The sequence below is a fragment of the Mustela nigripes genome, chromosome 6, assembly GCF_022355385.1.
Source record: "Mustela nigripes isolate SB6536 chromosome 6, MUSNIG.SB6536, whole genome shotgun sequence".
NCBI classification, from domain to species: Eukaryota; Metazoa; Chordata; class Mammalia; order Carnivora; family Mustelidae; genus Mustela; species Mustela nigripes.
Window position 1 is genome coordinate 131,085,009 of NC_081562.1, and position 21,459 is coordinate 131,106,467.

Consider the following 21,459-nt stretch of genomic DNA (forward strand, 5'->3'; position numbering starts at 1 on the left):
TCATACCATGTTCTGCACAGCAGGCATTTGATAAATGTTGATCCAAAATCAACCTTAATTAAGGGTGTATTTTTCCAGTGGATGGAGATGAGTCATCGTTTACTGACAGGTGGAGACTTTCGGCACGGAGATAAAGGGACTGTCCTGCTCGCTACTCCTTGCCTCAGTGGCTCTAGTGCCTACGTTCTTCCTTCCACTGCAGACATTTAGCACCCAAGGAGGGTCCAGGCATTGTGGTCTGCGTTCAGGCATTGTCAGCAGAGAGGTGAGATCATGAGCTCTAGGTATTATTAAGCCTCCCCAGATGGTTAAACTTGTGATAGACGTGAGGGGGAGACGACACACAGCCAAGGTTAAAAATTAAAAAAGAAAGAGCACAGGTTATGCATAAAAAAGGATCATCTAGTCCAGTAATTCCCAATTTCTGGGTCACAGAGCCCAGGGGAGCCCTGAAGTTCATGCAAGACGCCTGTGAGTTCTTTCTTCTTTAAAAAGGTTACATTTATATTAGAAAAGGTTAAGCGGTATTGGATCCGCGGGTGTTACACACATCGGGGGTAGGGGGGCACGCCATGCTATGTCACAGCAATAAGAGAGAAAAAACGATGTCTTGAGGTGAAAACTTAATGCGGGTAGAAATTCCAATCCTTTTCCTTACTTCCTTAACATGCAGAAAATCTTTTGCTTCGAAGGAGATGGCCATGCCTGGCACCGGGACGTCATCTTCGTGGACTGCACTATAGCTAACATTTGTCCGAACAGCAAATGCAACGGGCTTTGTCTAAGAGGGAAAAGAAAGGGAGAAAAAGTTAAAAAAAAAAAGATATATATATATTATGAATGAAGAAAAAGAAACAACCGAGCTCCTCTTTTTTCTCCCCATGATCCCAACCAGCATACACCAAATATCTGCTGGTGTAGTTTTCTTCCACCTGTGTCCTTTATCACAAAACAGCACGTTAGTGTTCACGGCGTGGGAAATCTTTGCACTGCAAACCGCCCATCTCTGAACCAGGGAAAAAGGCCACTGCTCTCTTTGAAGGCACGAAAAGTAATGAAGGTGAAGATGAAGTCCAGAAATATGTGTTTACAACGTAACAGCCTGTAGCCACCGGAAATCAGGAGACCCACACAGAAGAATAAAATGCTCCTTCTTCTTTGGGCTCAGTGAAGAAAGACCTAGTAACTGCCACTCCCACCCCCAAACAACTACTTCAATGAATAATTCATGACATAATTCTAGGAAGTACAGTGTCTGGGGTGAAAAAATAGCCAGAGAATATGTCTAATTCATGGTTGCAGGGAATTATGATAACGATGACCTTTAAATTTTTTTTTTAAAGACTTATTTGAGAGAGAGAGCTGCAGGGAGGGGCATAAGGAGAGGAGAGAGTCTCAAGAAGACTCCACACTGAGTGCAGAGCCTGATGCAGGGCTTGATCTCACAACCCTGAAATCATGACCTGAGCCAAAACCAAGAGTTGGCCACCTAATCAACGGAGCCACCCAGGTGCCCATCAGTGACCTTTAATTCTATTAGTCTTCCTCCGTGAGTTCCATCAGCCATTGAAGATGGTCACATGAATGAAGCCATCCTTCATTATTTGACACTTAGCAAATTCACAGGTTAAGTATTTGTCTTCTGTCTAGGCAATTCGTATTTAGATACAAGGTGAAAAAACAGGTAAGCGCAGAAATGGTGAAAAGAGGTATTGTTTAACTGGCATTGTGTTTCTTTACATTGTGGACACGTGGACATTTTCCAAGTAGTTTCTCCCTACTGAAGGAGCTCTTCTTTGGCCTGGCTTGTCAGGGTCAAAAAATGGGGATTTGGAGTAAGAGCCCCTCTTTATTTCCAAATTTTCCACAGTTAATCGGTTACATGGGACTGTTTCTGGGTTGAGGACCAAGCTAAGAGCCAAGAAATTAGATCCATCCACAATATGCAGACTGAGAAAGGCTACCACATTCTGCAGAAGAGCACAGTAGACATAAAGGGGACATAATACAGGAAATTTGATTCTTGGTATCCACTATGATCTTTAATGACAGTGGTATTTTTTCCTTGAATGGAAATAAGGACTTAAAAAAAAAAAAAGATTTTATTGGGGCACCTGGGTGGCTCAGTGGGTTAAGCCTCTGCCTTAGACTCTGGTCATGATCTCAGGATCCTGGCATCAAGCCCCGCACTGGGCTCTCTGCTCAGTGGAGATCCTGCTTCCCCCTCCCCCTCTGCCTGCCTCTCTGCCTACTTGTGATCTCTCTGTTAAATTTAAAAAAAAAAAAAAAAAAAAAAACAACTTAAAAAAAAAAAAAAGATTTTATTGGGGCACCTGGGTGGCTCAGTGGGTTAAAGCCTCTGCCTTCGGCTCAGGTCATGATTCCAGGGTCCTGGGATCGAGCCCCGCATCAGGCTCTGCTCAGCGAGGAGCCTGCTTCCCTTCCTCTCTCTCTGCCTGTCTCTCTACCTACATGTGCTGTCTGTCAAATAGATGAATAAAATCTTAAAAAAAAAAAAAGATTTTATTCATTTATTTGTCAGACAAAGAGGAAGCGTGTACACAAGAAGGGGGAGTGGCAGGCAGAGGGAGAAGCAGGCTCCCTGCTGAGCAAGGCAACTAATCTGGTACTGATTCCAGGACCCTAATATCATGACCTGAGCCAAAGGCAGATGTTTAACCAACTGAGCTACCCTGGTACCCGGAAATAGAGGCTTTTTAAAAAGCCCATAATTCTACCACTGAAACACAATCCTTTTTTTAAAAAGTTCTTCCACTGAAATACCATCCTTTTTTTAAAAAAAATTCTACCACTGAAACACAATCCTTTTTTAAAAAATTGTTATTTTTTAAAATTTAAATCCAATTAACTAACATATAGTGTATTATTAGTTCCAGAGGTAGAGTTTGGTGATATTCATCAGTTTTCTATAAAACCTAGTGTTCATGACATCACATGCCCTCCTTCATGTCCACCACCCAGTTAACCCACTTCCCCATCCTCCAGCAGGCCTCCAGCAGGCCTCGGTTTGTTTCCTATGATTAAGAGTCTACAATGGTTTGTCTCCCTCTCTGGTTTCATCTTGTTTTATTTTTCCCTCCATTCCCCCTCTGATCCTAGTTTTGTTTCTTAAACTCAGCATGAGATCATACAGTTATCTTTCTCCAATTGACTTATTTCATTCAATACCCTCCAGTTCCAACCACGTTGTTGCAAATGCAAGATTTCATTTTTGATGGCTGCATGGTATTCCACTGTATGTAGATAACACATCATCTATCCACTCATGTCAATGGACATCTGGGCTCTTTCCATAGTTTGGCTATTGTGGACGTTGCTGCTATAATCACTGGAAACAGGTGCCTCTTCGGATCACTACATTTGGGGTAAATACCTACGAGTACAATTGCTGGGTCATAGGGTAGCTTTATTTTCAAGTTTTTGAGGAACCTCCATACTGTTTTCCAGAGTGGTTGCACCAGCTTGCATTCCCACCAACGCTGTAAGAGGGTTCCCCTTTCTCCACATCTTCACCAACATCTGTCGTTTCCTGACTTAGTTTTAGCCATTCTGACTGGTGTGAGGTGGTATCTCATTGTGGTTTTGATTTGTATTTCCCTGATGCTGAGCGACGTTGAGCATTTTTTCATGTGTCTGTTGGCCATTTGTATGTCTTCTTTGCAGAAATGTCTTTTCATGTCCTCTGCCCATTTCTTGACTGGATTATATGTTGTTTGGGTGTTGAGTTTGATAAGTTCTTTACAGATTTTTGGATACGAACCCTTTACCTGTTAAGACATTTGCAAATATCTTTACCCGTTTCTTGGTTGTCTTTGGTTTTCTCGACTATTTCCCCTTTGCTGTGCAAAAGCTTTTTATCCTTATGAAGTCCCAATAGTTCATTTTTGCCTTTGTTTCCCTTGCCTTTGGAGACATGTCTGGCAAGAAGCTGCTGCGGCTGAGGTCACAGAGGTTGCTGCCTGTGTTCTCCTCTAGGATTTTGACAGGTTCCTGTCTCACATTTAAGTCTTTCATCCATTTTGAGTCTATTTTTGTCAAACACAATCCCTGATAAAGTGATGGTGCTTCCATTTTTTCTTGAAACTTCTTTAAATATAATAGATTTTACTCCCACACCAACAATCATATTTCACTTTTAACCAGTGTTTAAAGTAATATACTATTTATGTGATATGCTTTTTAAATCTACCACTCAAAAAATTATTCCAACCATTCACCTTTTTTGCTATGTAGGTTTATAAGATTTTTTCACTGATAAATATTCTACTTTGAAAAATCTTTATACAAAAAGCCTCTTTCTATTTAGAATTCTTTCCTTGGGACAGATTCCCAGAGGTAGCATGAGTAAGCCATGAGTTAGCAAGGCCTTCTTAAATTCTATTCCAAACTACCCTCCAAATGGGCACCATTTTAAACTGCAACCAGCCGTATATGACGGTGCCCTTTAAAAGAAGACATAGTCTTAATCAGACTTGGTTTTACTGCTAAAAATAGGATTTTCTTGAATAGATCTTTCCATTATTCAGGAGAGTCAGATCACAAAAATGTAGATCCAAGATTTTTTTTTTTTTTTTTTTTTTAATGTTAGCATGAGCTCTCTCATTTCTCTCAAGGTCTTTTTATTCCTTGGAGGATATAGAGTTTAAGCGTCACATAATGTGTTTTCACCATTAGAAGACAAAAATTTTAAATGTACAACTGTACAGATGACCCTATGAAAAATCTCATGTCTTGTATGCATTAACTTTTCAAAGACTGGAATCCCAGGAGAGGAAACACTGAGAAATAGAAACACTGAAGGTGTGGGGAAGGCTAGCATATGATGGCAGGGGCCACAGGTAATAATTTTATGTTCTGTCTGTCTAAGACATCAACACAGAATGTTCTTCCTTCTCTGGCTCATGTCCTATAACCCACAGTGCCAGCATTAGATGCGGAGCTATAGATGGGAATCTGCTGTATCAACGTGCAAGGAGGAAAGAGACAGAAGCATCCCGGCCCTCAGTGTCTTTACTACAGGAACTATCTTTCTTTCTTTCTTTTTAATGTTTTATTTATTTATTTGACAGAGAGAGATCACAAGTAGGCAGAGAGGCAGGCAGAGAGAGAGAGAGGAGGAAGCAGACTCCCCGCTGAGCAGAGAGCCCGATGCGGGGCTCGATCCCAGGACCCTGGGATCATGACCTGAGCCGAAGGCAGAGGCTTTAACCCACTGAGCCACCTAGGTACCCCTAGAGCAGGGCATTTTAAATGGGTCTGGATTTGAGCTTTGATTCTGCCATTTACCAGGTGAACAGCCTGGGCCTATCTCTTAACCTCACTGAGCCATGTTTCCTCATGGCTAAAATGAGAGTAATAACACCAATATGGCAGCGTGATTATGAGATTTCAGAAAATGCGCATCACGAAGTATAGGAAATCCTGCAATTTGTGATGACTTGCACGGACTCCCCGGGTGTTATGCTAAGTAAGACAAAGGCAAATACCATTTGATCTCACTTATATATGGGTCTAACCACCACCAACCGCCCTACCTCCCCTCAAAAACCCAACCCCATAAAAAATGCATGCACAAGACCAGCCCAGTGTCCGGAATAGAGAGTGCTCAATAAATAGGCTTTTTGTAGGGCATCTGGGTGGCTCAGTTAAGCGTCTGACTCTTGGACTTGGCTCCAGTCACGATCTCAGGGTCGTGGGATCGAGTCCCGCATCAGGCTCTGGACTCAGCAGGGAATCTGCTGGAGATCTTTCCCCCTCCTCTTTCTCCTTTGCTCATCTCCCTGTGAACCCTCTCTCTCTAAAATAAATAAACTAGTTTAAAAAATCTTAATAAAAAATAAACAGGCACTTGCTATACACCACAATCAATGCCTTATCTAAATAAATGTTTGCCCTTACTCACCTGTCTTTTAAGGCCCTACACGAATGGTTTCGTCTGTGCTCTTCCCCGTGACACTCCTCAGACCAAGCTAGTTAAGACAGTTGAGGGCCTGCCCTACGTCGCAACGTTAAATGGCGATTACGTTCAAGATGGTTTTCTCCAGCATGCGTTCTTGCATACTGTCTTGGACATGAGAACATGGTACGGCCTCCCCAGATCTGTTGGCTTGCGCCATCCTATCTCTTTAATTCTGATTTTCTTCTGTAGTCTTCAGTCAGAGGCATTTATTTCTTTAACCAATTTCAAATCCCAAGGGACCATGGCTTAAGGAATCTTTGAATGTTTAGCCCATGAAACCATTTTTTTTTTTTTTTTTTTAAATCAAACACATTCTGCTTTCAGTGGGCACCTGCATTTCTGGCCGGGTCTGCATTTCTGTAGGGTCCACACAGGACTTCCTCCTCTCCTCATTCGGGCCTTGTTCCCTCACAGCCGTGGTTTACTTTCCCTTTTTCTACCCCCTTTGTAAGGTAAGGCGCAGGCCTGAAAAGCAAGAGCAAACAGAAGGCAGGATGCCCGGGCCCTACGGGGTCTCCCGCACAACCAGGACAGAGGACGGTGGGGACAGACTGAGCCAGAGCTGTCACACATGCTGGACCCCTCCCTGTTCTGGGCCTTGAGGGAATCAAGGCTGGACCAGGCCTCTGGACCAAAAGTAACAGGCCCTGCCCGTTTGCAGGCTCCCCTCAAGTCCCCCCTCACCCACTCTCTAACCCTAGGGCCTCAAAGGTCTGCCTGAAAGACTCGGTCATGGCTAGAGAGGAATGTAGGGAAGCAAGGCCCACCACCCTAGGGAGGGTCCTAGTAGGACTAGTGTGGAAAAGCACTTAAATCCCAACTGAGAATGAGGTCTGGAATCACCCTCTACAGAATCACTGGGATAATAAACTGATTGGGAGACCATGTGCTCCTTAATTCCACTTGCTTCCGACCTCATTAATGCTGTGTAAGAACTTTCTTTCGCAGGCCAGTGCCATAGCTGGGATCTGGCGACGCTGTCTCCCCCTACCTGGATTCCTGGCTCACTTGTCCTGTGGCCCTGGAGGCCACGTGAGGTGGGGGCCACACTAGCCTACCAGTCTCTGCTTCTCACTCCCGTGCCCACATAACAAGGCTGATGGATTCCTTTGCCCTTTTTCTGGTACCTTCTAACCACCGTCTGCTCCACAGCGTAAAGGGGTTGGTAAAACCCTCTTGTTTCTTGTAGTTGCCTTTTCAGCTCACAGAAGTTAAAAGTCTGCACACTTCAGCTTGTGAACTAAAGCTCAGTAAGTACCGATCTGTAGAAGAGTCGAGCATCTCACCACCCAGACGAGTAAGCAAGAGCTATTTCAAAAGGCTGTATCACTTCACCATAGTACCCCTCTCTGGTCTGTTTCCAAATATGTGTGAAAAGGGAGATGAATAAATAATACAGGCATAAAGCAATTCTACTCCTCTCTTCCATGCCCTTCTTTATCTTGTACTGAGCACGATTTATAATCACATTATAAGAACTACGACTCAGGGACATCTGGGTAGCGTGCTGTGTGTTATGCAGAGACTGGCACGTTTCATTGAATCCCACCAACCACTGGTTTTCCCGGGAAAGGAAGTGAGGCTTGAAAAAGTTCTCCTAGGCCACAAATAATGGGGGAATATTTAAACCCAATGATCTCATTCTAAAGCCCAAACTTTCTGCAGCTTTAGGCTGCCTTTCATTCAAAGGGGTGTGTTGAGGGCAATTTCAGAGCACTTACAAGTCTGTGTGAAATTCAAAACTCTTGAAAATTGTATTTTACAAAATGCTCAAAAATTGGGACAGAAAGAGGTAAAAAAAAAAAAAAAATCAGGCCAAAGTCTGCCTTGTAGTGTCATTTAGTTCATTTAAAGAAAAAGAAAACACACACACACATACCCACACACACAAACAGGTAACACTGTGCAGTTTCATGTCTTAGAACTACGGGCATTGGGGCACCTGAGTGGCTTAGTCGGTTAAGCATCTGCCTTACCCTCAGGTCATGATCTCTCCTGGGATCAAACCCCACATCGGGCTCCCTGCTCAGTGAGAGGCCTGCTTCTCCCTCTCCCACTCCCCCTGCTAGTATTCCCTCTCTCGCTGTCTCTCTTTCTGTCAAATAAATAAAATCTTGACAACAACAAAACAGAACTATGCTCATTTATTGTAAAGCTCGTGTATTATTTCTGCCTCTTGGCACTTGAATTGATTTGTGGTCCAGGAAATCAATAACAATGTCAAATCATGATTTTTGTTTATTTGTTTATGACTTTTCTCTCTTCTATTTTCCACAACATATAAAGCTCTATTTTATGCAAAGAGAATTAAGGTATTAAAACACATGTGGGTTTGTGGCTTTCAACAATGCCACAAAGGAGGTTGCACAGGGAGAGTGGAGAGACCACAGCTACTCTATTCCAGTACAATGTACTATATAAATGAGGAATATACTATAAAGAGTATATACATAAGGAATTTGTAATATATATACTATATCCGGAAAGGATAAAGAAAAGTCGTGCAAAGTTCCTTATGAGAAAATGTTTCCTTGACTAACTTTGAGGATTTTCACTGGCCTTACATTTATCATGGGAGCATTCTAACTTTGCTTTGCAAGTGTATTCCTTTTGGAACTATTCCTTTTCTAGGTCCGTTTGCTGTGGCAGCTGTTGCTGTGTCACCAGCGATGCCTGGGTTTCAATCGTGGAAGCCTGGAGAGTTTTTGTCGCTTTCTAGTCTCAGGGCAGAATTCTTCTGGCGGATGACTACATGGAGTTACAAGTACAGCTGAACGCTGAAGATCGGTTTCACCACCGCCTGCCCCAAGCCCAATCTAGCCCCACTACAGTCCAGCCTGTTGACCCAGAAGGATGGCCAAGCAACATCTCCACCTTCCGGAATGTTCTTCCTCCTCCTCTGACTCACGCCCTCTAGCCTCCCTTAAGGTCCTTCATCATGCCGTCATATGCTGAGAGATGAGGCCGGAATCTGGTCATGCACAGGCACGTGCAAAAGCCCTGCTAGCAGGTGCAGGGGGTGTTCCTGCACAGCTCTGGAGCCAGAGGACTTGCTCTTCACGTAGCCCAAGGAAGCTGCATTAGTGTTCCAGAGGCCGGGCCCATGAGAGCCCACAGGTTTTTGCTGGAGATATGTTTGCAATTTGCAGCAGGTGCACATTTTTATATTTTCTCAACCTTTTGGAATCACTAGCCCTGAGGCTATCAGGACAGAGTTATTATAAGTGGGAGATAATGAACTTAAAAAAAATCTGTTTTGTTCTACTTCCGGGAATACATCCAAAGGAATATATTATATATGCATAATATCTATTACATCATCACAACAAAAATATTATGTTGAAGAGATATCCGTGCCCCCATGTTCCCAGCAGCATCATTTACAATATCCAAGCCAGGGAAATGACCTAAGCGTCCATCGATGGATAAATGGAATATTACTCAGCCATAAAAAGAAGGAAATCCTGTATTTGTGACATATGGATAGACCCTGAGGACATTACACTAAGTGAGATAAGTCAGACAGAAAAGACAAATACCATATGATCTGACATGTAGAATCTCAAAAAACAAAGCAAAACAAATACTCTTTGGTCATAAAGTTGTGAAAAAACAGATTATAGCAAGTTTATGGCACTATTTCTAGTTTTCTTCCTAGACAACGACTTAATAACTTAATAATGAAACCAATCATTTTAAGAGATACAACAAAATGTTTCTTAAAAATATGCTACTGGGGCACCTGGGTGGCTCAGTGGGTTAAAGCCTCTGCCTTCGGCTCTGGTTATGATCCCAAGGTCCTGGCATCGAGCCCTGCATTGGGCTCTCTGCTCAGCAGGGAGCCTGCTTCCCCCTCTCACTCTCTGCCTGCTTCTCTGCCTACTTGAGATCTCTATCAGATAAAATTTTTAAAAATCTTTTAAAAAAATGTGCTACTGGTAGAAAACCTACTTTTAGAAAGCAGAACGAAATGGACTCAAAACAAACTTCTGGTTGTGATTAATAGAGTTACTTCAATTTTCATGCACTGATTCTTCTTCTTTTTTTTAAATATTTGTCAGAGAGAGTGACCTAGCACAAAGAGGGGGAGCAACAGGCAGAGGGAAAAGAAGGCTCCCCACTGAGCAAGAAGTCTGATATGGGACTCAATCCCAGGACCCTGGGATCATGACCTGAGCCAAAGGCAGAGGCTTAACCCACTGAACCACCCAGGCATCCGTGATTTCTCCCTCTTAATATAAAGATGCATTTTACCATGCTGAATAGCAAGGTCTGTTTTTTCCCATTTTCATTCTGAAATTGTCAATATCTAATAACATAAAAGAAAAATCCATAGACCATGTTTTAATGTCTCTAATGGATTCGTCTAAATATTAAATATCCCCAACTTGCAATATTTAAAAAGAAATTAAAAGAAAAGTATGACCCAGATACCAGGGAGACTATGGAAAAGAGCTTAAAAATCAAATCGGATTTTTGATCTACTTTTTGTAGTACATAATCATTTCCTATAAAACCTGCTATACTCTTCCATAATTGAAAAGGACTAAAATGGGAGGATCACCATTGAGTCTCACACAGGAAATACTCAGGAACGGAAGAGATGGTAATAAGTAAATGAATCCAGAATAAAATCACAAGCTGTTTTATGTAAAAAATAAATTGTACAGGGAAGGATAACTAGGCACTGAAGTATCATTTTGCTACTTTCAGTGATAATCAAATCAAAAATCCTTCCCATATAGAATGAAAATCTTCAACTCTATTTGAATACACACAGGTGAAAGATTCTCTAGCATGTTGTAAAAAAATCTTGCCTTGAGTCTTACCAATCGTTGAGCTTTTAAAAATTATTTGCCTAATCTATTATAAACTATCAAGGAGAGTCTGGGAATTTTTTTTTCCTTTTTAAAGATTTTATTTATTTGAGAGGGAGAGAGAGCAAGAGCACAAGCAGGGGGAATGGAAGAGGAAGAATGACAAGCAGGCTCTCCACTGACGGGGAGCCCAATCCAGGGCTCGATCCCAGGACTCTGAGATCATGACCTGTGCCAAAGGCGGATTCTTAACTGACTGAGCCACCCAGGCATCCCCCCTGAGAATTCTTTAATAGCCAAATATATCAAGCCACAGTGATAAAAAAAAAAATGTAATTATGTATTCTGACCACTGAACATTGACCCAGACTGAAAAAGCAAATTATCAGAAGTGTCACAAGATTTACATATGCAGTTGACTGATTTGATAAATTTCCAAGTTCTTTTCTAGAATGGATTCCCTTAATGAATATTTCTAAGAATGTGTTTACTGTCTTGAGTCCCTGCTCCCACACAGCTTATTTTGTATTCTAGTAGAGGGGATTTCAAATAACAATTAAAGTAGGGGGAAAAAAAAGTTATGTGAGTAGGGAGTGACCATGGGGGGTGACCATGAAATGGGGCAGTTAGGGAAAATCTCATTAGAGCGCTCATCCACTCATTACTTGTATGTCAGGCACTGTTTCGGACAGTGAATAATGGGAACTAAGATTCTCATGCCCTCTAGGAGCTTACGGTCCAGGGCAGGGGACAGGGAGGCAGGGAGAGATGAGCACAGACAACAGACATTATAGGCAAAGTATATGTTCGAAGTAGTAGGAAAAAAGTAGTAGGGAAAAAAAAATCAAAACAAGGTAAGGAAAGCCCAGGTGCAAGGGGACAGGGTAGGTAGCACTTGAACAAAAGCATGAAGGCGGTGAGCGAGTGCAGAGATGCGAACTCCAGGCAGAGGAAAGTGCCACGGCAGAGGCACGAACACAGAAGCAGGCCAGATGTGTGCGAGGAAGACGAGGTCTGGCTGAGTGGAGGGAACCAGGGAAAAGAACAAAAGGTGAGGTCAGAGCTCTGGGGTTTGATGAGGCTTTTCAGGTCACAATCAAGATGCTCAGCTTTTACTCTAAATGAGGCAAGTCGCTGGAGGGTTTTCAGCAGCAGAGCGATGTGGTCCGATACGTTAACAGTACTATGGTGGCTGTTAATTGAAAAGAGACTTTGGGAGCCGGAACAATTAGACAAGTAAAGGAAATAAAAGGCATCCAAATTGGAAAGGAAGAAGTAAAACCGTCACTCTTTGCAGATGACATATTATGTAGAGAGAGAACCCTAAAGACTCCACCAAAAAATTGTTAGAACTGATAAACCAAGTCAATAAAGTTGCAGGATACAAAATCAGTATACAAAAATCTGTGGTGGTTCCCTATGCTAATAGCAAGCTATCAGAAAGAGAAATTAACAATCCCATTTACAATCATTTCAAAAAGAGTAAAATACCTAGGAATAAATTTAACCAAGGAGGTAACAGACCTATATACTGAAAACTACATGACACTAATGAAAGAAGTTGAGATTCCATGCTCATGCAGTGGAAATGCACTGTTAAAATGCCCACACTACCCAAAGCCATCTATAGATTCAATGCAATCCCTATTAAAAGTCCAATGGCATTTGTCACTGTAGAAATGTGATTTAGATTTACATATCCAATCTACAAATTAGATTTTATAAATCTTAAAATTTATATGAAACCACAAGAGACCCCCACTAGCCAAGCCATCTTGAGAAAGAACAAAGCTGGAGGCATTACATTCCCCAATTTCAAACAATATTACAAAACCATAGTAATCAAAGAGTATGGTATTGGCATAAAAAGAGACACATAAATCAGTGAAACAGAACAGTCCAGAGATAAACCCATGCATATATGGTCAATTAATTTATGACAAAGGAGCCAGGAATATACAACAGGGAGAAGACCGCTCTTCAACAAATGGTGTTGGGAAAACTGGACAGCCACATGCCAAAGAATGAAACTGGAGCACTGTCTTACACCCTACAGAAAACTAAAGTCAACATGGATTCAGTACTTGAATGTAAGACCTGAAACCATTAAACTTCTATAAGAAAACATAAGCAATATTCTCTTTGATGTGGGTGTTGGCAATGATTTTTTTTTTAAGATTATTTATTTATTTATTTGACAGAGAAAGATCACAAGTAGGCAGAGAGGCAGGCAGAGAGAGAGGAGGAAGCAGGCTCCCTGCCGCGCAGAGAGCCCAATGCAGGGCTCGATGCCAGGACCCTGAGATCATGACCTGAGCCGAAGGCAGCGGCTTAACCCACTGAGCCACCCAGGTGCCCCGGCAATGATTTTTTAAATCTGGCACCAAAACAGCCAAAGCAAAAATAAGTAAGTGAGTCTACACCAACCTTAAAAATGTTCTGTCCCACAAAGGAAATCATCAACAAATAAAAAGGCAACCTACTAAAGGGGAAAAATATTTGAAAAATCATCTACCTAAAAAGGGGTCAGTATCCAAAATTTATAAAGAACTCCTACAACGCAAGAGTAATAAAATAAAATAAAATAAAATAAAATAAAATAAAATAAAAGAGTCCAATTAAAAAATGGACAGAACACCTGAACAGACATTTTTCCAAAGACATCCGAATGGCCAACAAACACACGAAAAGATGCTCAACATCACTCATAATCAGAGAAGTGCAAATCAAAACTACAATGATACAGACCTCTATCAGAACGGCTCATATCAAAAAGACAAGAGGGACACCTGGGTGGCTCAGTTGGTTAAACAGCTGCCTTCAGCTCAGGTCATGATCCCAGCGTCCTGGGATAGAGTCCCACATCAGGCTCCTTGCTTGGCAGGGAGCCTAGTTCTCCCTCTGCCTCTGCCACTCTGTCTGCCTGTGCTCACTCTCGCTCCTCTCTCTCTGACAAAAAAAAAAAAAAAGACAAGAGGGGAGCCTGGGTGGCTCAGCTGGTTAAGCATCTGCCTTTGGCTCAGGTCGTGATCCCCTCGGGCTTCCTACTCAGTGGGGGTCTGCTTCTCCCTCTCCCTCTGCCCCTCCCCCACTTGTGTTCACACTTTGTCTCAAAAAAATAAAATCTTAAAAAAAAAAAAAAAAAAAAAGACAAGAAATAACAAGTGCTGGTAAGGACTGTGGAGACCAAGGAGCCCTCGTGCACTGTTGGTGGGAAGGTAACCTGGGCCAGTCACTGTGGAAAATGGTATGGAGGTTCCTCAAAGACCTAAAAACAGAATTACCTTATGACCCAGCAGTTGTACTACTGAGACTCCAAGCCTTTACCAGAGCAGCAGGTCCATAAATAACTTCAAGGACTCAATTAAGGGACTGATTTTTTCTGTCCGAGAAACCAATGATCAGGTGCTTATACATTACCCACTCAGTGCAAGGTTCTGCCACCACAGAGCTCAGGGCCTATAAACCCCAAATGGCTAAATCATTATGCGAGCAAGGCCGGTCTGATCAGGATTTTGTTTCATACAATTAATATGCATGCGTGCACACACGCACACCCACACACACAGAGAAATCCAGCACACATCTTTCTGTGTATTAAGAATCTGATCACTCTGGATCCAGGGTCTTCAACTAAGGTATGTAAAGGATTAGCAAACGCCCATGGAGAGATTTATCAAGTAAGAAATCCCATAAGAAGACGAGAGACTGTAGAAGTCATCTCAGTGAATTCCACTGTTATCTATGGAATGGATTCTTCTTCAAAAAGAGCAAACTAGGCTTCTTTACCCTAGAGAGGCTGCTTTTCCCTAGAGCAACTTCAAAAGGCACAACAACTCCTACAAGTTACTGGGCAAGAAGCCAACACGAGGAGAATGTGCTCGATTTTATTTATTCTGGGTTGTGAAATGTGGGTCTCCTCACCTTGGGAGGGAGATTACTTAAAAGTTCATTTTCAGCTAAGCCAGCCCCTTAAGAAGAAAAGAAGTGTTCGTATTTTATTTTACTACGGGTTAGTTTTACCAAGCATGGTACACAGTATTCCTCGAGTTATCAGGAAGTTAATGGTACCATTCAGTAACAATGCTTACTTTATGCTTGCTGTTTAAAAACCACCACCACCACCACCTGAAAAACTGGTCTTTTCTTGAGTTGTTGTTAGGGACTGGAATGTTTGTGTCCCCCTCCTCCACAAAGTCAGATACTGAAGTCCTAGCCTCCGGTGGAACTGTATTGGGAGGGAGGGTCTTTAGAGAAGCTGGGTAAAATGAGGTCAGAAAGGTAGGGCTCTAATCCACTGGGACTAGTGTCCTGGTACCAGGAGGAGGAGACACCAGACGACTCTTTCTCAGGGCGCACACGGAGGGGACAAAGAAGGCTGGGGGAGGCCACAGGAAGAAGGGGGCTGTCTACCAGCCAAGGAGAGTGTGCCTGCCAGAAACAGACCTCGCCAGACCATGACTGAAGACTTTCAGCCCCCAGAACTGTGAGAAAATCCACTTCTGTTGTTCAGGTTACACAGGGTGTGGTATTTTGTTAGGGAAGCCAAGGCACAGGTGCTTTCACCGAATCCATATCACGGTTTACGTTTCTAGTAAAAAGCACAACTTTAATCTACACGACTTTGACATAAAAGTCATTCATAACCAAAGAGAATTTCTTTAAACCAAAGTCAGAGAAAATCAGGGAAAGGTCAAGTCCCAACACACACACACTTCAACGCACATTTACTTTGTTTTAAAATCCAGCACTGTGTCAAAAGACAGGATGGTGTAGGATTCAGGGTCTCCTTCCTCAAGCCCGTAGAGACCCCAGCTGGGGAGCTGGTGCTTCCACCAGACCAAAGCGCTTTAGCAAGGGCAGCAGAAAAGTCTGGATTCACCGGGGTGGATTCAAACCCACCTGCTCACTTCCCCTGCTGCTGATGGGCTGTGCCTTTCGTGTACTTGCCATTCCAACTCCTGAATAACTACTTTCTGTCTCCATTCTTTCTCTTTGTTTCCATGCTCTAACTGAGCCCATTGAGTGTCCCGTGTCTTAGCCAGTTTTCTCCGAATTACATTGTTTCCATTTTTCTTCAAGTGCAAAAATTAAAAATAAATAAAAAAATAAAAAGTGTGGTGATGTACGGTCCTACCAACAGGGACCAGGCCCATCATTCTCTGAAGGGCCCCGGTCCACAAAGTGCAGCCTGGAAACATCCAGAACCCCTCGTGCAAGTGGTTTCACATGTTGCCGTCAAGCTTCTGCTAAGTACTTTTATTCCACTGCAAGCATAGGGATGGAAGAATTAAGACCAACCAGCAGCGGTATCCCTTCTAAAATCCCACTCTGCATTTACACTGTTTAAAAAGGTCCATTCAGTACTTAGAAAATTATACACTACAGAGAACTTCCCAAGACGCATTCTAAACAAATGCAAGGGAAACCCTGAGAAAGTACACTGAGAACCGGGGAGACATAGTATTTTTTTGTTTTCATTCTGGAATCTTCACTTCCCTCCCCAACAGCTGTAGTCCTTGCTAACGAAGTCCCTCCGTTCTAGCGATCACAAGTTATGCAAGTTTGCGTGTGTCCATTTTGTTATTGTTTATTTCACACCGTGTGCTTTGTTTTTCCTAAACAGAAAAAAATGGAGCAAGCCATCTCCATGACCAAAACTAGCCAGAGTGAATGAAGTTCTCTGACTGCCTGGTCTTGAGAGGACAGGGCAGGGGGCAAATGAAGAAAGCAGAAATCAGCTCTGATGTGTGAAGAATTTTGTCATAATGACGAATGCTGAACACCAACTGGATTCTATTTTTAGATGCACTGTTACCATTTGCACATACACAACTAACTTGTGTTAGAAGATAAACCGAGCTGTATTAAAATGTTCAAGGTTGTGTCTGGGCAAACACCCCGTCAAACCAGGTAGCACCGAACCACAGGTAGCTGGGGACCCCCCACCTACAGGAGCTGGGAGAAAGACTTTTCCAGAGAAGATGTCCGAGCAAAGCAAGGAAAGGGGTTGGCTACAGTTTAAGTAGTTGCCTTATCTGTGAAGGCCCAGTTTGTTTGCCGGGATATGAGTGAATTTATAGGAATCAGCTCTGGCTTGGTTTTTGGGGTGCTCTCATAGGTTACCAAGGCATTAGAGTCACCCCCGATCAAATGGCTTATTTGTGTAATTACTTTAACACTGGTAATGACTCTAACGACCTTTACTGAAGGCATCTCAAGTATCTGCTCAAACATTTTCAGTCAAGTTGAGGGCTATCTTCCACTTCCCAATGGCTGTCTGTGAGTCAGGTCTTTAGGGAAAGCAGTTGGCTACTGAGTGGAACAGAAGACGAAGTTCCATTGACTTACTTGGGCGTATCTGTGGCAGCAGAAAGTTATCTTTCCATGTTGTTTTTAATGGTTGTACATATCTATACCCGCTGACTAAACAGTATGTCTTACTTACCAAGTAGATAACCTCTCAGACCCCCCAGAAAGCAAAAGCCGAGGGAGAGTGTTTACAGAGGAGTCGATCCAGGGGGCACAAGTGAGTAAGGGTAAAGCCAAGAAGAAGAGAAAGAAACTGTGAGGGCTCATGACTGACTTGGCTACCACTAGGTATTGCTTAATCCTTCTGGACCATTCTCTGAGAAGCCACAGAAGCCCTGTCTTGGACAACCTGCCAGGAGAAGTGTGATACTTAACCTTTCCACCGGTCAAAGGTGTTCTGGCTTTGGTGCGACTCTCCTGGGCGTCCACGTACTCTGTGATAAACACGGTCCTGAACAAGAACACCTCAGGTCAAGAAGGAAAACCCGAGTGGAGTGAGGTGGATAGGAAGTGAGGTGCAGAAAGAGCCCAGGCAGAGGGCCCGCCGCAGAGATGGGTCGAACAAGAGGCAGGGAAGACTGGGAGCATCTGTGGGGATGCATCAGAAGTATCTTTTTTTTTTTTTTTTTTAATTTAAAATACAGGGCACCTGGGTGGCTCAGTGGGTTGAGCCTCTGCCTTCGGCTCGGGTACCAGGATGGTCAGTCTGGGGAGAGGCCTCTTCCAGAGGTGGATGGTCATCACGGATCTTATCATTTTATCCTCATGTGATAGAAAAGAGGGTGAGGGAGCTTCTGAGGTCCCTTCCATAGGGATCCTAATCTCACTCATAGGGCTTCACTCTCATAACCTAATCACCTCCCAAAGGCACCCCCTCCTGATAAGCTCACACTGGGGGGGTTAGGATTTCAACTTGTGAATTCTAGAGGGGGACACAAACACTCAGTTCACTGCACACATCTAGAATATGTTATCCTTAATTACTTCCTCTGAGAAATTCTCAGATCAAAAGGTACTTATATCCAAAAAGGTATGATATAAATCACCAAATTTCCCTCCAGAAAGATATGCTAATTCCCTTGCCTACTGACAAGGGTGGGGGGGACACCTATTTTTCTCTTAGCTGCAACTATAAATCCAAAGTCTCAAAATGATAGGTTGGAGAAAAGCTTTGAATTCTGCATCCTACAGTTTAACTACTCACGCTTGGTAGAATTAGCTCAGTAATTAAATAATTTCCTGTTTAATTCATCAAGTATTAATCAGCTCCTCTATGTGCAAGTTTCTTTCTTTAGGGGAACACAGATCAACGGGAAAAAAAAAATACGGTTTTGCTCTGTGAGATGGATATCCTAGCAGGAGAGAAATACTGACTTAACAACATTATTCACTGCAGTTGTGGTAAGTTTTATAAAAGAGATGCAGTGACATGATGGTACTTACTGTAATGCTTAAATAGAGGCACTTGCCTTATTCTTATAACTGAAAGTCTGTACACTTTTACCAACTTCTCCCCATTTCTCCCCACCCCCACAATGGGTGCTCCGCATGGGCAGACCCTTCTGAGCTCCAGAACAGCTGCCGATCGTCCAGAGGAAACTTTTAATCTGCAACTTTCTATAGACAACACAGTAATTAAGGAAAATGAAACTCCCCCCTTATTGAATGAAAAATGTGCCCCACGTAGCTTGTTGCAACATAAGAGGGATTACACAGAAGGACATTATTAATGGTATGTTGCTGAGTTTTATGTTAATTGCCTTTTGGTCCCTCTCCAGTTGGGTGACCCCAAAATCTTCTCTCCTGGGCGCCTGGGTGGCTCCGTAGTTTAATCCTCTGCCTTAGGCCCAGGTCATGATCTCAGGGTTCTGGGACTGATTCCCACATCAGGCTCTCTCCTTGGCAGGGAACCTGCTTCTTCCTCTCTCTCTCTCTGCTTGCCTCTCTGCCTACTTGTGATCTCTGTCTGTCAAATAAATAAATAAAGTATTAAAAAAAAAATCTTCTCTCCTGATGCAGCACAGCACTTCTGGCGCTCACATGTCAGGGCTCCCCTGGTACGCTTCTGCCCAGGATGGTAGCTTTGGTCCGTGAAGTCCCTTATTACTAACAGCAGTCTGTTTGCACTCGCCTGAACATCACTACGAATGCTCACTTTAGCAGACTTATACACAGAAAGGAGTTTATTTCCCGTGTTCTCTCAAAAACACAAAGACAAAGCAAAACAAAACAATCACCCTGCCACCACCCCGCAAATCCTCCTGATGTCAATTACTCAGAAATCGGAGAAGGTCCTTCCTTCCTACCGTGTGGTCCTTCTGCTTCTCGCCTCCTGCTCTGTGCTCTTCCTGTATCTCTGGGTCTGTCTGCCTCAACTTTAAGCACAGCCCGATTTGCAGCCACACTGTGGCGGCAAGACAAGCTTCCCAAACGGGTCATACATGGATAAAAGCACGAACACTGCTACTGGCTGGGCTCCCCATGTTTTAACAGCCTAAGAAAGTTGACTGCTTATGCATTTCATGCTCGGTATCAACCAGCTGTGCCAACAGGCCACGTATTTTTCACTGTATTCGTTTTAAATCCCTTTAACAAGTCCTAGAGAACACCACGATTGGACGCTGTTCGGAAAAGAAAATGAAAATCGCCAAAGTCACAAGGATTCTGAGCTGTGGTTAAATAGAAGTCAGTGCGGGCCGGGGGGGCACCTGGGTGGTTCAGTGGGTTGAGCCTCTGCCTTCGGCTCAGGTCACGATCTCAGGGTCCTGGGATCGAGCCCCGCATCGGGCTCTCTGCTCAGCGGGGAGCCTGCTTTCTCCTCTCTCTCTCTGCTTGCCTCTCTGCCTACTTGTGATCTCTGTCTGTCAAATACATAAATAAAATCTTGAAAAAAAAAAAAAAAAGTCAGTGGGTTGCCCTGGGGGTTCTGGGAGAAAGTAGAACAGAATGCATTCATTGCATTGTTGAGAAGGCCTGCGGAGACCAGCCTTGGCCGTGAACTCATTGTGTGACCCACACACATCATCCTTTCTCAGCCTGGTTCCCGGACCTTAAAGAGGGTGCTGTGACTCAGAAACGAGCTGGAAAGATACCTCACTCTCAGCCAGAAGCCGGCACAGGGACACACGCAGAAAATGGTGACCATCAAAGCAGGAAGTGACAGAGGCCCCCCTCCTAACCACTCTTGAGTTCTGCCAGTCTGGTTAACTAGTGGGTAAACAGTAAGATCTGCTTCTGGGGGAGGGCTGGGGGCAGGCAGGGAGAGTGTCAGGGAGGCACCTCTAGGTCCAGAGAGCAACACGACAGCCACACTCTTAGGACAGTCCACGGAGGAGCGCGCACCCCAACGTTTAGCAGGCAACATCGGCCAAGGAAGGCGACATGGACTCGGAGCTTTCAAAAGGCTGGATGCCCCCCCTCGCCTCACGGCCATCTCTGCGGGGACCGTGAGCTGCTGCGAAGGAAGAGCGTTGTGGATGAAGAAACTGGTGGGCGAGCGGACATCCTCACCCTCTTGCGGCCTGCAGTCTGCACTGACTGATGGTGCCTTAGGCCGTGAGCTTGACTAAGCGCCTGGCTTGCTGCCAGCCTGACTCCGGAACCCGAGTCCGCCGACCCTGAAAGTCACCCTGCCTCGCGGTCCCTTGCTTCGTTGTATGTGAGACAACACGTCTGTGGGCCCTTGGGTGCTAGCAGGCTCTCACCCTGCGAGCCGATGCCAAGTTCAGGTTTGCCAGGTTCCCCCGACCCGACCAGGAGAGCTCTGTCTCACCAGAAGTCTCATGAAATAGTTAGAAAAGGCTCTTCCTTCCGTGTGAGACATTTCAGGGAGCTATCTGCAAGCATCATGTTTCGACATCTTGGTGTTTAGAACGCAAAGAGCCCTTCCCAAGGGAATCCAGCCGTCTCATTTTAAAAATGCAAAGATGGGGGCACCTGGGTGGCTCAGTGGGTTAAAGCCTCTGCCTTTGGCTCAGGTCATGATCTCAGGGTCCTGGGATCGAGCCCCACCATCGGGCTCTCTGCTCAGCAGGGAGCCTGCTTCCCCCTCTCTTTCTGCCTGCCTCTCTGCCTACTTGTGATCTCTGTCAAATAAATAAATAAAATCTTAAAAAAAAGAAATGCAAAGATGCAGCCCAGCAATTGTGGGTCTCATTTAAGGTCACAGGGAGCAGCGTGGCAGGGACCTGCATGGGGGGCTCAGTGCTCCACGTCCGAGGACACCCAGGCCCTGGTTCGGATACGTGGAAAACACAGCTGAAACCCCAGGAAAGGATTTTTAACTTTACCTGGTAGTTTTCAATTGGCATTTTGCAGCCACGGAAGGAGAAGTATTTTTAAGAAGCAAGA

The 21,459-nt window shown here is 43.9% G+C and overlaps 1 protein-coding gene across 7 annotated transcripts in view; it reads right to left on the reverse strand.

Moving 5' to 3' along the window:
- The window catches only part of CACNB2 (calcium voltage-gated channel auxiliary subunit beta 2), a 378,781-nt gene that overhangs the window by 40,555 nt on the left and 316,767 nt on the right, over positions 1–21,459 (reverse strand). For all 7 annotated transcript variants that reach the window (XM_059404225.1, XM_059404229.1, XM_059404224.1 and 4 more), the window contains one exon: positions 659–781. In XM_059404225.1, coding sequence (XP_059260208.1) covers positions 659–781 — 123 coding nt within the window. The remainder of the gene's footprint in view (positions 1–658; positions 782–21,459) is intronic.